Raw genomic sequence first — 16,274 nt, forward strand, 5'->3', positions numbered from 1 at the left:
GATGAAGGAAACAGAGCCTTCAGTGTTCTCTAATATACAAAGCACACATCACCTCTCTGGGCTGGCAACCTGCTTCACTGAGCTATACTATATGGAAAGGAGCAAATACTAGACTGAGATTCAAAACCTACTGGAGATTAGGATACTGCTTCCCTGGAAGACAGACGGTCCAGTCAGAGGATATAACACTCTCTCAGACCCACCTGGGAAATTGCTTTCCAGTCCAGTAAAAAGCCAAGCTTCCTCTCCCCCACATAAAACCCCAACACACACATATTTTCCACATAATGCAGGACGAACAAGATGGATACTTTTCAAAATGTTTTTTAATTAAAACCAAAAAAAGGAGCACACACCAGAGCTTGACATGGGCTAGCCAAACTGCTGGTCATCGGGACGTTGAACTGGCATGAGGAAGGCTGTGTTTCTGCATAACTCAGAAGCACTGGCACGGACACTGGGACTTCTGGGAAAGTACTCTGCCTGCCAGGCTACTGCTGCTTTGTGCTGAGCAGATCTCTCTCATGTGGCGATGGGAAACTTCATCCTGGAGCCCAGACTTTTTTTTCCAACAGACAGAAGTCCTGGAGACTGGGGAAAAGACCATTTCAACGAATCTGCATTTTCCAAGCGCTTATGGAGAGGATTCCCAGTCGGTTCTCCTGCCTCCCCCGGCAGGTGACACAGGTTTAAATGGAGACTCATCTTTGGCAATAGCCACACTGGTAGGACCCAGTTCTGCTTCCGCTGAAGTCAATACACGTCCTTCCCCGGACCATAACCGCAGCTGCACCGGGGCTCATTATCACTAGCCAATTGTGCTTTAAAGTTAAATCCTCATCCACTCCATCTAGCCAGCAATTTCTGAGAGCTTCTTCAGGCTCATGTAATCGTGTACCAGTAAATTCAGGTAAATGTGAACATCTTGGCTACAGCAATGGGGTGAAGTTTTCAAATATGCCCAAGAGATGGAGGAGTCGAAGTTTCATTTTAAGACATGACTTGGGCACTAGATCAGGTATTGAAACCTCCCTGCCATCTAATAAAGCAGTTTCCAAAGCTGCTGGTGTGTTGCCCCACCAGCCTGGTTTCTTTACCACAAAGGCTGGGCTAAAAAAGTGACACATTTTTCATACACAATTTTTATCTGTTAGAATGGACTAGATATGCGCCTCATTTGTCTGTCAAATATTTAAAAAATACTTCAACCTGCTCTAATAATCACATTTTAAAACATGCATCAAGTTTGGATCAGAAGAGCTTCTCTGGGATAATCAGTAAGCCCAAATTGCTGATTTAAGGCCTAGATATCAGTCACTGGCCAGCCAGCCACAAAAAGCCACTCTATCCTTGAACTCTTAGAATTATTTTTGGCTGAGACTAACCCTTGTCACCATACATCTTATCCTACGCAAAAAAGGAAAGCGTATGTGTTTTTCAAGGCTACTGTTGCACCACAAGTTTACATACAAACACAACTTCTGCAAACATGAGACCAAAGTAAGATCTCATGTGTCCCAGGGTAAGTCAGAAAGTCCACAGGAGTCAAGGGAATGGTAACTGCTGTAAAGGATCAAGCCTAATACATGCATTACAGAAGCAAAGTAGCTCCTTTGCTTGAGGTCTGGCTGATTCGCTTTGCACATACCACTGCTTTAGCATTACATCCTTATCTAATGGTAAACCTGTTTCAACAACATGCAATACATATTAATGCAATATGCACTGCAACACACAATACGCATCCAAAGAAATATGCCAATGCAAAAATCTGACTTCTCACACATAGCAGGGCTAACAAGGAAGAGCCTTTTACAAAAGACAATCAAGAAATCACCTGAAACCATGAGACCCGAGGGGCCTCAAGCAATCTGCAATACTGAGACCTAATAACAGATGCTAATTCATGAAAGAAACACAAACAGTGGGACTGAGGTAATGGCAGAGATTTCATTAGTGCAATTAACATTTATAATGGTATGTTCTTTAATAGAATTTAAATAAGGCTTTGAATAATTACACACGCTAAAACTAACATTCCATAACCTTATTCCGCATGGAAAAGCAGCAGAAACAACCCTCTGGACTGTACAAGGTCCAATTATGAACAAATACATTCAAAAAGTAGATCAAAACAGAAACAACTCTTTCCCCCAAAAGCTGCATCATCATCATCATTAAAGTCAACTTTCTCCCCTAGTGTGAGAAGTGTGAAGAACAGATGAACTGGGCTTCAGCCCAGTAGATTTGGCCTCGTCAAATTACCAGTAGTGCTTTCCAACCCAGAGCCTCTCCTCATTTCTTTAGGGTGATGGAAGCTCATGGAAAAAGAAGTGAATTTCCGAAGCAATGGAAGGTGAGCTGTCCCTTCCCCAGGCCCAACAATGTACATAAATTATGGAAGCTTGAAAAAAAATCTACATTACACTGTGGCATGTGTGTTTACGATGCATGTTCTCCTTTAGAAACTACTCACAGACAATGGGGCTGGGTGGGTGAAAAAAATCAAAGCAGCATATGAAATAGTAATATACTGTTTCAAAATCTGCACTGTCCTGCAGAACCAGGAATTATAATTTATTCAGATTGTTCGCAAGAGATCCAATCTACGCTGGATATGTAAAAAACAAGAGACTAAGTCATCAAGGAAAACCAAACGAAAAAACCTGCACACTGCAAGAGTTTTTAAAAATGAAACAAACAAAAAAATCCCAAGAAACATTGACGAAAGCTCAGAAAAATTTATCATCAATTCTAAAGTGGGGCCTTGTGACATCATCTGGGTTAATGAAGACAGAGATGGACTTCCCGGGGTTCTCAGTCACTAGCTGTTGCAACTTTTTGGCTAATCGGTCATCCGGCTGGTTGGCGTCCCCTCCATCTGACTGTGGGGAGGGGATGCTGGTGGTGCTGCCCCGCCGTTGGAGCTCTAGTGTTAGCCGGTTGGCTGCTTTGACATGTTCGATGGCAGTTCGAAGGTGTTCGGCAGGGTCTGAGCGGACTGAGGACAGCTTCCGCGCATGCAGCATGACGGTTTCTTCAGAGAGGTGCTCCAGCATATTGCACTGGGGGATGAAGTAGTTAGGGCACATCTTGTTGACCAAGCAGTGCTGGAGATCATCAATAAGACCCAGGAGGAAATGGGCTGCGTAATCCTCCTGGGCCAAGTAGTTGGCCGGTAGCCTGTCGCAAGCCCACAGCATCATGCTCCGCAAGTGATATGGACTAATGGCTTTGGGGCGGGACAGCAATTTGATGATGATAGCTTTGCAGGCCTGATAGGCTTGCATGAGGCTGCTGGAGATGCACTTTTTCAGCTGCACTTCACTTCTGGCAAATGACAGCCTCCATTCATTGTCCTTCTTCCCCTTGTAGGAACACGCAGGCACTAAGTAAAACCCACTTATGACTTCCTCCTCTGTGATCTTCCCATCCCAGAAGTGGTTCTCCATCAGCCAGCTCTGGGCCACAGCTGGCCAACCCTTGAAGGACACCACAGGGACAATGTCGTACAGCATGCGGCTGCTGCCCACTCCCAAAATGATGGATATGATAGTCCCATTCTTTTCTACCTTCTCCACCTTTGGCATCCCTCGCTGAGGCTTTTTCTGGATCTCAGAGAGGACAATGCTAATAGAGTCATAGAACCAGTCCGCAACTTTTGTTGGAGAGAAGAAATAATTGGTAGCTCCATTGATATGGTCCACGATTGTGCAGCAGTCCTTCCATTTGCTGATAGTTCCTTCATCAAACAGACGCAGGCTCAGCCAGGAGTGGCACAAAGCCGAGTGTCGCATGTCCAGCGTGACTGGTTGGTTACGGTCATGCAGCTTCAGTGCGGGCACAAGCAGGGTGAAGTCCATGTCATAGTCTGTGCCTCGTGCATAAACATTCAGCTCATCGAGATCAATGTCCACCACACCTTCCCGCACACCACCTGAAAGCAGCAGGTACTCGTTGGCTACAGGCAGCTTCTGGTCAAGTTTCTGAACCATGCCTGCAAAAGAGAGAAAGAGAAGTCCTTTCAAGAGAAGGCAAACACATCTGGGATACAGGATTTAACCAGGATTAAAACCCATCCCATACCCAGCAGGAAAAAAAGCAATCAGAGGCATCCATCACTGTGTGACACAAACGTACATCAGGCCCAGCACTCAGTCAACCTTTAGTCCCAACTTTCCTTGCATTCCTGGGAATGGGTGAAGTCCGTCCTAAACATCATACTGGGAGCAAAAAATCATACTGGAAAAAAGCAGACAACTCTGGTAAAACACAGCAAAGCCACTTCCAGGACTAAATTTAACTTCTTAAACACCTTCTAAACCAGTTTTTCACCATGTTGTTGCTCATTTCCATGGTATCCAAATGCTTCCCCGACACTTCAAAAAGAAAAGAGAATATTAATTGACTCACTGTTCTTATTTTCTCTGTGGTATAAGAAAAAAGCTGGACCGGCATCAAGGGGTTGGTTTGTGCATGAATGAATGAATAGCTACAAATGTTAGTTCAAGCAGGTCTGATTTTATATTTTGCTTTACATTTACTGATGAACAAGGCAACATGAACGAAGGCAATATGTCCTCCTCTTATGGGGGAATGGAGACAGGTTAAACTATCAGGCAATTACAGAAGCCAGCTCTGAAATTTGTTCTTCAAGCTGTAATGATGGTATCATGCCATAAAATACCTGATCAGCTCCCCATAGCACAGACATGAAGACAGATTTCCATTTTCATCACCAAAACCAGACACTTTTCTTCACCCTGCACTGCCCACACCAGCTGCGCAAAGCGTTTTTCACTGTGTATTCTATATATACTACTATACTTTGTTCACAGAACACAAACAGCAGACTGAAAAAAGACTCCCCAGTAGCTGAGATTTTAGCATCTCATTCAATGTTCAAATTAGGCTTAAAATTGAGCTCTGCGCTTCAACTGCTCTGTAGTCTGCTTCTGCTATCTGGGCTGTTTCACTCCTGGTGTTCGTCTTGTGGTTAAATGCTCTTGATTCCTTCCCAGCCTCAGTTCAGACAACACACCTAGGCCACGAGAGAACTAAGGCCAGTGACTCTGAATAGAGATGCTGAATCTCTTATAAGCACTGCAAAAGCGATACATCGTTATTTCTTACATGCACAAACGTACTAGTTTTTGTTGGCACACATCACTTACTCTAGGTTTTGAAAGGCACTATAGTTGTTTATCAGCAGCGATCAAATGGAGACCTTCCATTACAATGAAGCCAGTCTTAGAGAGACATCGGTGGGAATAACTAACCAGAGGCATGATGAGGTGAGCCAGAAAGCTGCCAATCACACTGCCAGCCCAGGAACCACAGACAGACACAACAGGAGTGGTTTTTTACTGAAACACTAACACAAACGATCAGCATTAGAGTCTGAGCACCTACCCTGGCATAGCCCCAGGTACTGCAGAGCCTTTCCTGAGTTAATGCACCCCCGTGGGATCACAGATACTGCCTGAACAGAATGGCTCTCCCTAGCAGAGTGCAGCAGCAGCATCCCAAGGTGCAGAGCGCTGCATGAGGCTGAGTGGCACTGCAGCGCTTTCAGAGAGACCCCCCTGTCCTTTCCTACATGCTAGGACAGGGGCAAGGAAACGTTATCTGCACGCACACAGGTAAGCCAGGACCAGAACAAAATCTAAAGCTATGCTGAGACCGATTCCTTGGAATAGCCAAGAAGACTGTAGGAAGAGGCCTGTGTGTGAAGGGAATGTGTCTTGCGGCAGTATTCAAGGTAACTGTGCAATCCCCCACGTGAAATTCCTTGTTAAATACACTTTACCTATTTCATTGCTTCCAAGAGCACTGGACCCAGTCCATTTTGCTGCACTGAACTGGGATGATTTTCCTGCCAGGCAGGTAAGGACACAACCCTTTCCATTTCATGCAGCTCCAGAGGCTGCAAGAGAAGGAAATGGCTCTGGAGGAGTGCTAAGAAACTCTTCCTGCTAAGTCCTGAGCTAATCCCATTCTGCGATCTTGCCACATGCTGCCCCATTCATCCTCAAAGGGTAATAACCAAGAAAAGCTTCTGTCAACCTCAAAAACATTTTCTGAGGCTTAGATACGCAGCGAGCTACGTTACCTGATCTATGGAGTGACAAAGCCTTGCACAGGCTTCTCTATCCCTGAGGCCAAATAAGCAGCAGTCACCCCTTCGTTGTACCCAGAAGAAGGGGATTTCTAACGGGTGCCTAAATTGACGTGACTTCTGGAGACATGACTGACACACTGCTTCCAAATCCTGTCCTTGAACCAGTGCAAGCAGCCTTGGTGCTTTACACCCCAGTTGTAACTTGAGTCCAAGACCCATGAAGCAGAGTCTGGGTTAATCACATCACAGGGACAGGGAGCAGTTGCTTTTTTGCGAGCATAAAAGTCAGTACCGACCCTTACTGTGGGGTAGCACAGCTATTCAAGTTATACAGGGTCCTGATGGCCCATCCTGCCCAAATTTTCCACTGACCCCAAATTTTCCACTCAGGACTGCTATCTGCAGCATCTGCCATGCAGATCTGGAGATGTTTCGGAGAAAGACAGACACAATGTAACGATCCTACAGAAGAAACTGTTCAAACCTATAGAATTCAATAAATGACGTATTTTTCTAAATATTTTTAAACTTGAAGGATGAAAAATGTCCTGTGAAGTTCTACAGTGTGCCCTTTGCACCAAAACTTCTATCCTATGGTACAGCCAGAACCTTTGACTGAAAAAGAAAATTATATGATTTTTCTAAAAGGTAGAGATTCTCCACTACGAAATCTACTGTGGGACAAGCTGCTCTTCTTGGCCTGAAGAGATCATCTGTCCTTATGTGGGAGCAATAGAGTTGACAGTCTGACCGCATTCAATCAACAGCAAGTGGGATTCAAACCCTGCTTTCTAAATGCCCCATGCTCATCTCCCTGGAAAATAACAGTGAACATGTATCATCAACCTCCAAAACCAGACAAGAGCAGGAGCCACTCCTCCAATGCTAGCTCTGTACCATCTTACAGTGCTCCTGCCTTCACTAATACAAAGCAAAGCTTGAATTGGACAAAGCCTGAACAGCCTGCTTTACTTCTAGAGGGGTTAAAAAAGGCCAGCTAGTGAAGAGGAGGCTTCTGTTCCTGGTGGGCAGAAAACACTTCAGGAAGAACCAACCCGTAGAGTCAGAGACACAGCTCTCCATGCACTGTCATGTAGGTACTCCCACAGAAGAGACACTTCTCTTCCCTATAGCAGAGAAAGAAGGAGAACACCAATTTGAAGCATCCTTGCAATAGGAAATGCTTTCTGCCCCCAGAACACTCTTTACACTTCCTATAGAAAGAAAATGTTTTGTGGTCACCATTAAGCCTAGTTTGCAAGGCTGAAGACTCCTGAAAGGGAAAGGTGTCATACATTGCCAGTAAGTCACTTGGGTTTCCCCCTTCGGAACTCTAGACCCTCCAGCAGAGGAGGAATATTAAAAAAAAAAAAAAAATCAGGCAATGGCTACAGGAAATGATTAAATATATTATCACTATGTCTCTACCTGGCTGGTTGCAGAGACAAATCTAAACCCTTGAGCTCTGCCTGGCACAGAATTTCCCCTTCAAGGCCTGGACCAGCAACATCTACAGCTCTGCCACAGAGCTAGAGAAGGAATTTTTGCTAACAGATCATAGCAGCATTGCTGATCCAATTTAAGCTGTGGAGCAGGGGGTTGAGATGAGGTCCCCTTGAGGAAAATATATTTAGAATAGGCATAGAGTGTTCTATAAATAGTTGAGATGGCCAAATTCAGGATTAACTAAGGCTTTAGGGGTTTGTAATGTGTTCAAACTGCCCCCCTCATTCATAAATCTATTTGAAATGTGAAAGGCTTTCAAGGAATCCCATTAGCCAACACTGTATGGCATACGCTACCCTGGCACAAAGCTTTCATGCCAAGTTTCAACAGCCCAAACGCAAGTTGAGAGAAGCACGCATACGTACGTTAGAAGTAGGCACTCCAGCTCAGTAAGCATGTAAGTGCAAATACAAAGAAGAAAAATATCAAGATTGGTACTTGACCCAAGTACTTAAGATAATAGCACCGGTGGGCCATTTGAGTTCTCTTCTTTCCATCTCAGTACCAGGACCACCTGGGAGGAGAAGGGAGTAGGGGTTACAGATAACCTGGTGACATTTTAGAAGCCCTGTCGAGTTGTCTGTAAAGACTGAACCCAGAACTTGTAGGGTCAAACACAAAAAAAATTATTTTAGCTTAAGGACCAGCTCTCATGGCATCAAAGTAGGTTCACTGATACTTAAGAAGTCTTTTGCTGCTACCAGGCAAAACACATAATGTGCAGTCATATCTTGTGTGACACGTTCTTTTGAAAAGGTTGTTTGGCAAAGCTGGTATTTCGCTAAGTGAGAGATTGGTGTTCAGTCACCACTTCTGTCTAAAGCACCTTAACGGAGTTCTGTTTTCCTAGCTGTGTAACTAGTTTAAGACCTTCCCAAGCTATAAAACTTGGCATTGTAACAGGTAAGTATGCTTACAAGCATGAGAAAAGCAGGGAATGTGAGAATTAGGAGCAGCACCTGTGGGCCAAGCTTGTTGGTTAGTTTACTAAACAGTCAGTTACAAGTAACACAGGTGAGCAAATGAGTTCTACAGACTGAATTTCATTCCACTGTTGTTCCTTCAGTGGCAGGAAAATAGGATTTATTTCTACTCCAACCACTGTGATACAAGGAGAATAAAGACAGAGAAAAGAGATTTTACTTTTATGTAACACCTACATTTGGGAAACATCCTTGAATGAACTAGGACTCTGATGCACATGACACAGAGATTGTTCTTCCCATTAAAAAAAAAAGCAATGCAAAGATGCTCTCTATCCATTACAATTTCAGATGAACTGATTTTATGACTATTGCAGTGTGTGCTGGGATCTGCTGCTATTTCATGACCAGCTTTGTGTAAATAAGGAGGAACACACAGACTTGTCTTTGAAGAAACTGACCACAAGAAAATATTACATAAAAACTTACTTCTAACATATGCATTTCCTAATTTTGGGTTCCTTCTTGAAGCCTTCCTTCCTGATGCTTTAGATACACAACCATTGCCACCAAAAGGAAATGTAAGCAAAGAAAGATGCCATTCTGTTAGTCTAACTTGGTCTCATCAAACTGAATGGGATGATGTTCAGGGCAGTCACTGAATTAAGGGACACTTCTGCTGAGTGGGAAAAGAGGTCAAAAGAGCAGTGGGGTGCTCAGAAAGGCTCCAGAAAGGAGGATCGGCAGAACCTTGCACACAGCAGAAGCATATAACGGGAGTTCTCCTGGGAGCCAAACCAGACCCAGGCATTAGATCTGCACTGCTCCTGTTCTGTTCTTCCTTGGCCTGCATCACCCAACTCCTCCTGCACAGCCTGCAAGGCTCCCTGTAAGCTGCTGGGACCATGAGTGGCTGTTAACGTCTCTGTCCTTGCAGACTTTCTGTGCCAGGAAGGGTTTGCAAGCTGGCTCAGAAAGCTAATGTGGTCCCTCACAGAACATCTTCAACTTCTTCAGATCACAAATGTATTCTATACATCACCAGCACAGGAGGCAAGCAAGAGGCTACTAAACCATAAAGATACCACTGCCAGGCTGCCAAAAACCTTTAGGGGCATGATGATCCCCAGGTGCATGTAAATGATGCACACAAGCTTATCTGCGGGGTATACAGCCAGGAGTTTGCCCCTTCTTTCCAGAAGGAAAAGACCCCAGGTTAATGGCAAGGGGCTGGCTGCAGCCCGCAGGCAGCTGTGCAGTACAATTCAGCAAGTAAAGGTGATGTTAGCTGCTGCTCATTACTGAGCTTCTCTGCTCACCTCTTGACTTTGCCATCTAATTTGAGAAGAAGCACAAGTCTGTGTAACATCAGCTGCTAAAAATAGCTGTAGCACAGAATAAACATGCCTGGTACCTGCCCTTCAGCCCCACACTGGAGTTCAGAATATGCCAGAGTACCATCTCCAACCCTGCTCAAAGACTCGAAGCACCATGTGTTCAGCTTAGGGATGGAGTGCTCTCTGTGAAGGATCAGAAGAACTGGGACACTCAGACGCTTTACACACCTCCACACATGCACGTGGACAGAAGGGAGGGTAAGGAGAACTGGACAAAATTAGAAGTGACCTTCTCCCAGCTGCTGTCTCTCCCTCACACACCAGGAGAAAGCCTACAGAATTAAAATTGAGATTTTCTCTAGAGAAATCCAACTTCTGAGCTGGCATTCTCATTGATATCTTCTCCTGGCATTCCTTCTTATTTTACAGGTAACTTAATCGCCACAAAACAAAAGGTTTGGATGCTCATTTCCTCAATCAATAGCAATGATGTGGTGTTCTGACACTGATCATCATCTGACCTTGCATTTAAAGTGTGCCCTCTCCAAATCATTAGCTTGTGCTCTAGCAGAAGTCTCCTGTTACTTGCAGCCAGTCTTGCACAGACCTGACTACTGTCTTAAGCAACATTTTTTAGCAATCATATTGAAAGAAAGTGAGCATCATGCTGCTGCTACTACTGCACTCCCAGGACCTGGGAAGAAACATAGGTATATATCCCTCATGAAAGAATCAGAAAGTCCCCACTGACATCAATAGGGCTGTATGTTTAAATTTCTCCATAGACTCATCCGAGGCCCTGGGGCAAGTGAACTCGCACACAGGGAAGCTCTCCGGAGGGGTTCCAGGAAGCAATCATGTCTCTGAGGAGACCAGAAATGCTGGGAATTGCTTTTGATTCAACAGATCTGATTTGCCCTCATTGGTTCAGAACTTCCAGCAAGAAGCAGCACAGAGCCCTTGTAGGGAAGCTTGCCCTGTAGCACTGCATGCCCCAGCTCCAGGCATGTTTTCTGGGATATGCAGAAATGTGTCACTGGGAAACTAAGTGCACTTTGCGGGGATGCAGAGCCTGAGCCCAGTATCTAAGACAAGCTGAGCCTACCCAGGTTTGCCAGGAGCTGACATACCTGCTGTCGAAGGCAGGGGTAGCGCCCATTCATCTCACCGGGGCAGCCAGAAAAAACACTATGCTGGGAGTATGCCCCCCAGCAGCCAAGGGAGAAGACATATAGAAGGGATCTTCCTTATATAGGTGATCTCTTCTATAGGGAAGGCTAGGGATCACCCACATATACCACTGCATCCCTCCTTTCTACTGCTTAATCCTTCCACAGGACCCAGCATAGTCAGGGCTCTTGATTTTCCCTCCCACATCTACCCAGTTTGATGCATAACCTTGGGCATGCCTTTTTTCCTTCTGTATAAAATCATTACCTTCCTGTAAGACCCAAAAGCTAAGGAAGTTTGACCTCCTGGATGCTCAGAAAGTGCTTGGAATTGCTCAGATGGCACTAACCACATACCAGATGTTATTAGCAGAGAACCAATTTGTAAGCTCATGATAAATCTCAGGATCCTCCACTTTGGCCAGGCAATTCTTACCCTTGGCTGCTCTAAGAAATACATGAAACCCTAGGCTAGTCAAGAAACAAAAAGCTTTTGTCATTTTTCGTAAAGACACTAGGCAGGCACTCTGCAGTTCCTTGACAATTCTGCTGCAAACAGCAGATCCTGCAGAAGAGGAATGTTGTTCAAAGGAAAGATCCCCGCAGAGGTCTCCCAGCTATGCCCGAGTGACGTGTGTTGAATTTCAGGGGCTTCTTTAAGCCAGGATGGGAGGCCGGCTCTGATGCAGCTGGGTTGCACTGATTCTTCTGTTTCCCTTGGTAATTGCAAATCTATTTATGAGCGGCACAAGTTTTTGTTAGGCAGAAGAACTGAAAGACTCAGCTCTTTAGGAGAGTCTTTAGTTACAAAGCACATTTTGAGAGGACTGTTGGTGGAAGCAGGCAGGAGGTGGGAGGGGAGTGGGGAGACTGAACCGATACCAGTTTAGTCAAATATGGGAGGCGAGCGAAGGAAACTGCTGTTTGCAGACTGATACACCAGTGTCCTACTGATTCTGCTCCTTTTAGAAATCTTGTGACATGGTGACAGAACACACTGCAGGGAGCCAGCACCCCCTCCTAAAAGAAATCAGCTTCTTTCTCCAAAGTCTTCTTTAAAAACAATCTTAAAAGTAGTGTCCCAGTTTTTTTCCAGTTCTCATGTGCTCTGGTGGAAGTCACCCAGTTAGCTGAAATCCTGTATGCCAATGGAAAGGGGTATTTCACGGTGCAAGGGGAAAAAAGCAAAAAAAAGAAAGGAAAAGCCCAGATTCAAAGGGTGTGCCTGTACAGCAAAGGGCAGTGCTGTCACAAACACTCAAACCCACCCTGGCACCAAGACCAGCAGCAATGTTACTGCAGTGACCTGCTCGGCTAAAATACTCGGGTCTCAGAGACCACAATAGCAGGGCTAGACGGCTTCCAGAGCTGGAACCAGCATTTTCAGAGGGAGCCCCTGCATCACTGTGCATCTCTGCTTTTGGGTAGTCAAGAGTTTAAGAGTCACCCTTCAAACTGATGTTGAATTTCCAGCCTGCCAGTCTGTTTATCCAATGGACTTACTCCAGAGTCATATTAGCCAAACTAGATAAGAGTGTCTGAAAGCTGAAAGCCTACAAAGAATATGAAGTGCAAGTCAAAGAGGTGCTTTAGGGTCTGAAGAATATGGGTGATGAGGTCTGAGAGCAGCTGACAAGCAGAACAGAAGGAAGAGGGGACAGAAAAGGTACTTACAAGAACAGCTTGCTGCTACACCCTCCTCAACACTGTACACTGTGTCCATACAGTGTCCATATATTTAAGTGAGCGTAACACATAAAATTCCCTTTGGAAATGGCACAAGGTGCCATTTATCCTGGAACTGCAATCCCAGAGATAAAATCTGCCAGGGGACAGATTGCTTTATCAGTTCTGACCTCTGGGACTGAGAGTACACATTTGGCAAGGGCTACACAAGGTCTAGATGGGCCATTTCTGCTTACACCCTTACGGAGCACTGCTAAGTATTCAGCAAGATGTTACATTGAGGGAGACTCACCAGGACACCTCTCTTGGATCCCCTTACAAGGTAACAACAAGGGGCACAAACCAGGTTGAGCTTCTTGAGTGCAAACATGCAGCTCCTTGCAGAAGAGGCTGTTCTGCCCTTGTTTTCCTAGTCACTTCACTGTCGCTGTGCTCTTTACAAGAGCATAACAACCTCAGTGAGGTACATAACACATCCTTCTATCCTAGCATCCTGACTCAGGCAACTGCTGCTGACTGCTTTCAGGGGAAGAGCATAAGAGCAAGGAAAGTACAGCATTATAACTCTCCCTCTGCAACCTCTGAGCAGTTTCTGGCTTTGGGATTTCCCAAACCACAGGCAGTATTTGTAGCTTTGTCTTTAACAGCACTGATGGACTTACCTGCTGGGAATGTCTCTCATTGCTTTCTAAATCATTTATATTTTTGGTATAGTCAGTGCCTTGCAGCACTGTGTTTCACAAAGTACATGTTGTATCAAAAAGGATTTCCTTTTGCTGGTTTTCTGGGAAATGAAGAAACTCACCTAACCATGGCATCTACAGATCACTCAAGATTTTACATGGCTTAGTCATCTTTCTTCCACGTTGAAAAGGACAACTTATTTAAGCTTCATATACCTGATTGTCCTTCTCAGCACTTGTGTAGGCCCTGGTATTGCTAGACTCTATGTGAAATCAGGTGGTCAACACTGCATGTCACATGAAAAGGTGACTTCTGTGCGGACGTCTTCACAGTCCTCTGGGAAATACCTCAGCAGCCTTGCTTGCTAAATTAGCCCCACTCCACTGCTGGTTTGCTCAATGTAATGGAGTCCTCCTCCCCAAAATTTAATTTCAGCTTCAGAATATTCCCCCCGAAGAAGCCAACACAAATCCCACCACTTTACAAAGGGCGTTGATGGCACTGAAAAAGAACAGTGGAAGTAGGATAGGGGAAGGTTTCGGAGGCTGCACAAGAGAAAAAAGTCCCTAGCCTCCCTCAAGCTCTCATTGCAATCTCACTAGTCAGCGCCAGGTGCCTCTCACAGAAGACACGTGGCAGCTCTCCAGTGATGAGCAAAGCCATTCCCTTCCAGACCCAGGAACACATTCTCCTCTCACTTCAAGTCAGCCAGAGGGCCACATGTATGTATCGGGCAGAACTTGACTCCAAGGTTGCAAAATCCCTTTGGGCTCCTCTGGGATGGTTTTTTGTTCTCAGTTATTGTCTGGTATCTGTTTGCCTGTGGTGGAATGCCACCACACCCTCACAGCCTGTAAGTAACACAAGAGCCCCCATCATAAATGCCCTTTGAGCTGTTCTGCCAAGTCTCCTGCTTACAGTTACCCAATAAGCTGGAAATTCTCTCCCCAGCTGCTTAACTACCAGCTTGTTTTCTGTTCCTCTAGCACAGTTGTTTTCCACAAAGGTAAGTCAAAGCCAGAGCAAATCACAGCACTATTCCTTATGAACTGGGCCTGAACCAACACTGCCCATCCTCAGTGCCTGCCTATTCTGTAATAACAGCTTTACCTCGCTGCAGAGCGGCAGGAGATTTGTCCTTGACTCAAAAATTCTTCACTAAATCATCCAGCAAAGCTAAAACTTACATGTGGAGTATACATGGCAACAAACAGCTGTCAGAAGGTTCGTGGATAACCATAGCTGTAATTCAACCTAATGTTCTTGATTTTCCCTTAAAATCTGTCAAACTTGGCTCCTGGGGTCAACGACATGATCAGAATGGCACCCCCTTCAATCGCTTTCATTCTCTTCATCTACCAGTGACTAAATCTATTTAGCTTTATACCATGGGACAGGTAAGCAAAAGTGGGAATGAAGGATGATTCCAGGAAATGAGCCAAGCCCCAATAGAGCACTGGACACAGGAGAAATCCATTCTCTGAGTGCAGAAGGAAAGCAGGTTTCTTCAGAAGCCTTTCTGAGGCATCTGGTGGAGAAGACAACATGAAGAGAATCCTCCCTCCAGCCCCCAGAGTCCATTGGACTCCATCCATACAGCCCTGGCCTGGCCCCTTTGACACATCCTATATCCAAACACTGGGGGAAACCAAGACAGTTAGGCCAAATACGGCTGAGACACCCAATGCCAGAACCACAATATCATTTTTCTCTGCCCTTGCAGATGAGCATGGAGTCGACCAGCAAGATGAGGCAGGGAATGCAGATCCTTGGTCAGAAAGCGCTGAAGTAAAAAAGGCTTAAACAATACATCTGTGTCCAAGATCATGAAGCGAAGAGCAAGCTTTCCTGCCAATTTCCTCCTCCTCCAATTAACCAATTTCCCACCCATCAGCAAGAACATTGCCAAAGCCATGTGGAGCCACATCAAGTCACCTATATGAAACATATCTGTTAAGGCCCCATGTACAGCAACAGCTGTATGAAAAGTGCTGGCTGGCTTTGACATTCATGCAGAATCCTCTTTGTCCATATTGCCAGAAAAAGAAGTTACAGGCCAGATTTTCTGCTAGCAGAAAACAGAGCAGCTCCCCCAAAGTGAATGGGAACACTTGGCAGAAATTTCAAGGGCATTCCTCCTTCTTTTCCATGGGAGACAGACAGAGGAAAAACTAAGCCCTCCAAACCTGCCTGTCCCTGTCCCATTGCTCCTACTGTCCTGCCCCAGCTTCATCTTACAGAGGTCATCTCTGACAGCGCACAAAAGCCAGAAGAAGTTTCTAACAGGGATTGTCAGCCCCTAAATTCTCAGATTTTATAGTCATTTATGTGCAGCTGAGCACTGTCCTCTGTTAAAGAGCATAGCAGGAAGCACTGTGCAGACTCAATCTCCATCGAGCGCCAAGCGCATGGCCCCAGCGGCTGTCATGGATCTCTTATCCCTGCAGCGCAGGCAGCAGCCAGGAAGCTCAGGAGCTGGAACAGTTCGAGTAAAAGAGAAAGGGAAAAGCAACCACTGCGACAGCAAGGTAGAACCTGGGCCACCTTGCGTGAAGGCACGCAGTAAAATGCCACTGTCCCTCTGGCACAGGACTCCAAAGGTGAAATGCACTGCAATCTTAGGAGAGCAACAGTAAGAAGTCACGTAGCCAGATGGTCCTGCAAGATCCAGGTATTGCAGCTGCCCTCCTTCCTGTGTAAGGTGGGAATTGGCTGGTGGGAAGGAGGAGCTGGTGGAGCTCTGAGGCAGGGACTGGCAGTGCTCACAGCTAGCTGATGCCCTGTAGGCATTTGCAGTGAGGTGAGGGCTGTATTTTTTGAGCAGTTCTCTATTACGAGGAACAGGGCT

The 16,274-nt window shown here is 45.5% G+C and overlaps 1 protein-coding gene across 1 annotated transcript in view; it reads right to left on the reverse strand.

Moving 5' to 3' along the window:
• Window positions 1–316: 316 nt before the first annotated feature.
• Window positions 317–16,274, reverse strand: part of MB21D2 (Mab-21 domain containing 2) — a 62,028-nt gene continuing 46,070 nt past the window's right edge. Inside the window, exon 2 of the mRNA XM_075031638.1 lies at window positions 317–3,997. Within this exon, the coding sequence (XP_074887739.1) occupies window positions 2,733–3,997 (1,265 nt within the window). The 3' untranslated portion in view covers window positions 317–2,732. The remainder of the gene's footprint in view (window positions 3,998–16,274) is intronic.

This window comes from Buteo buteo, chromosome 7 (assembly GCF_964188355.1).
Source record: "Buteo buteo chromosome 7, bButBut1.hap1.1, whole genome shotgun sequence".
Lineage (NCBI taxonomy): Eukaryota > Metazoa > Chordata > Aves > Accipitriformes > Accipitridae > Buteo > Buteo buteo.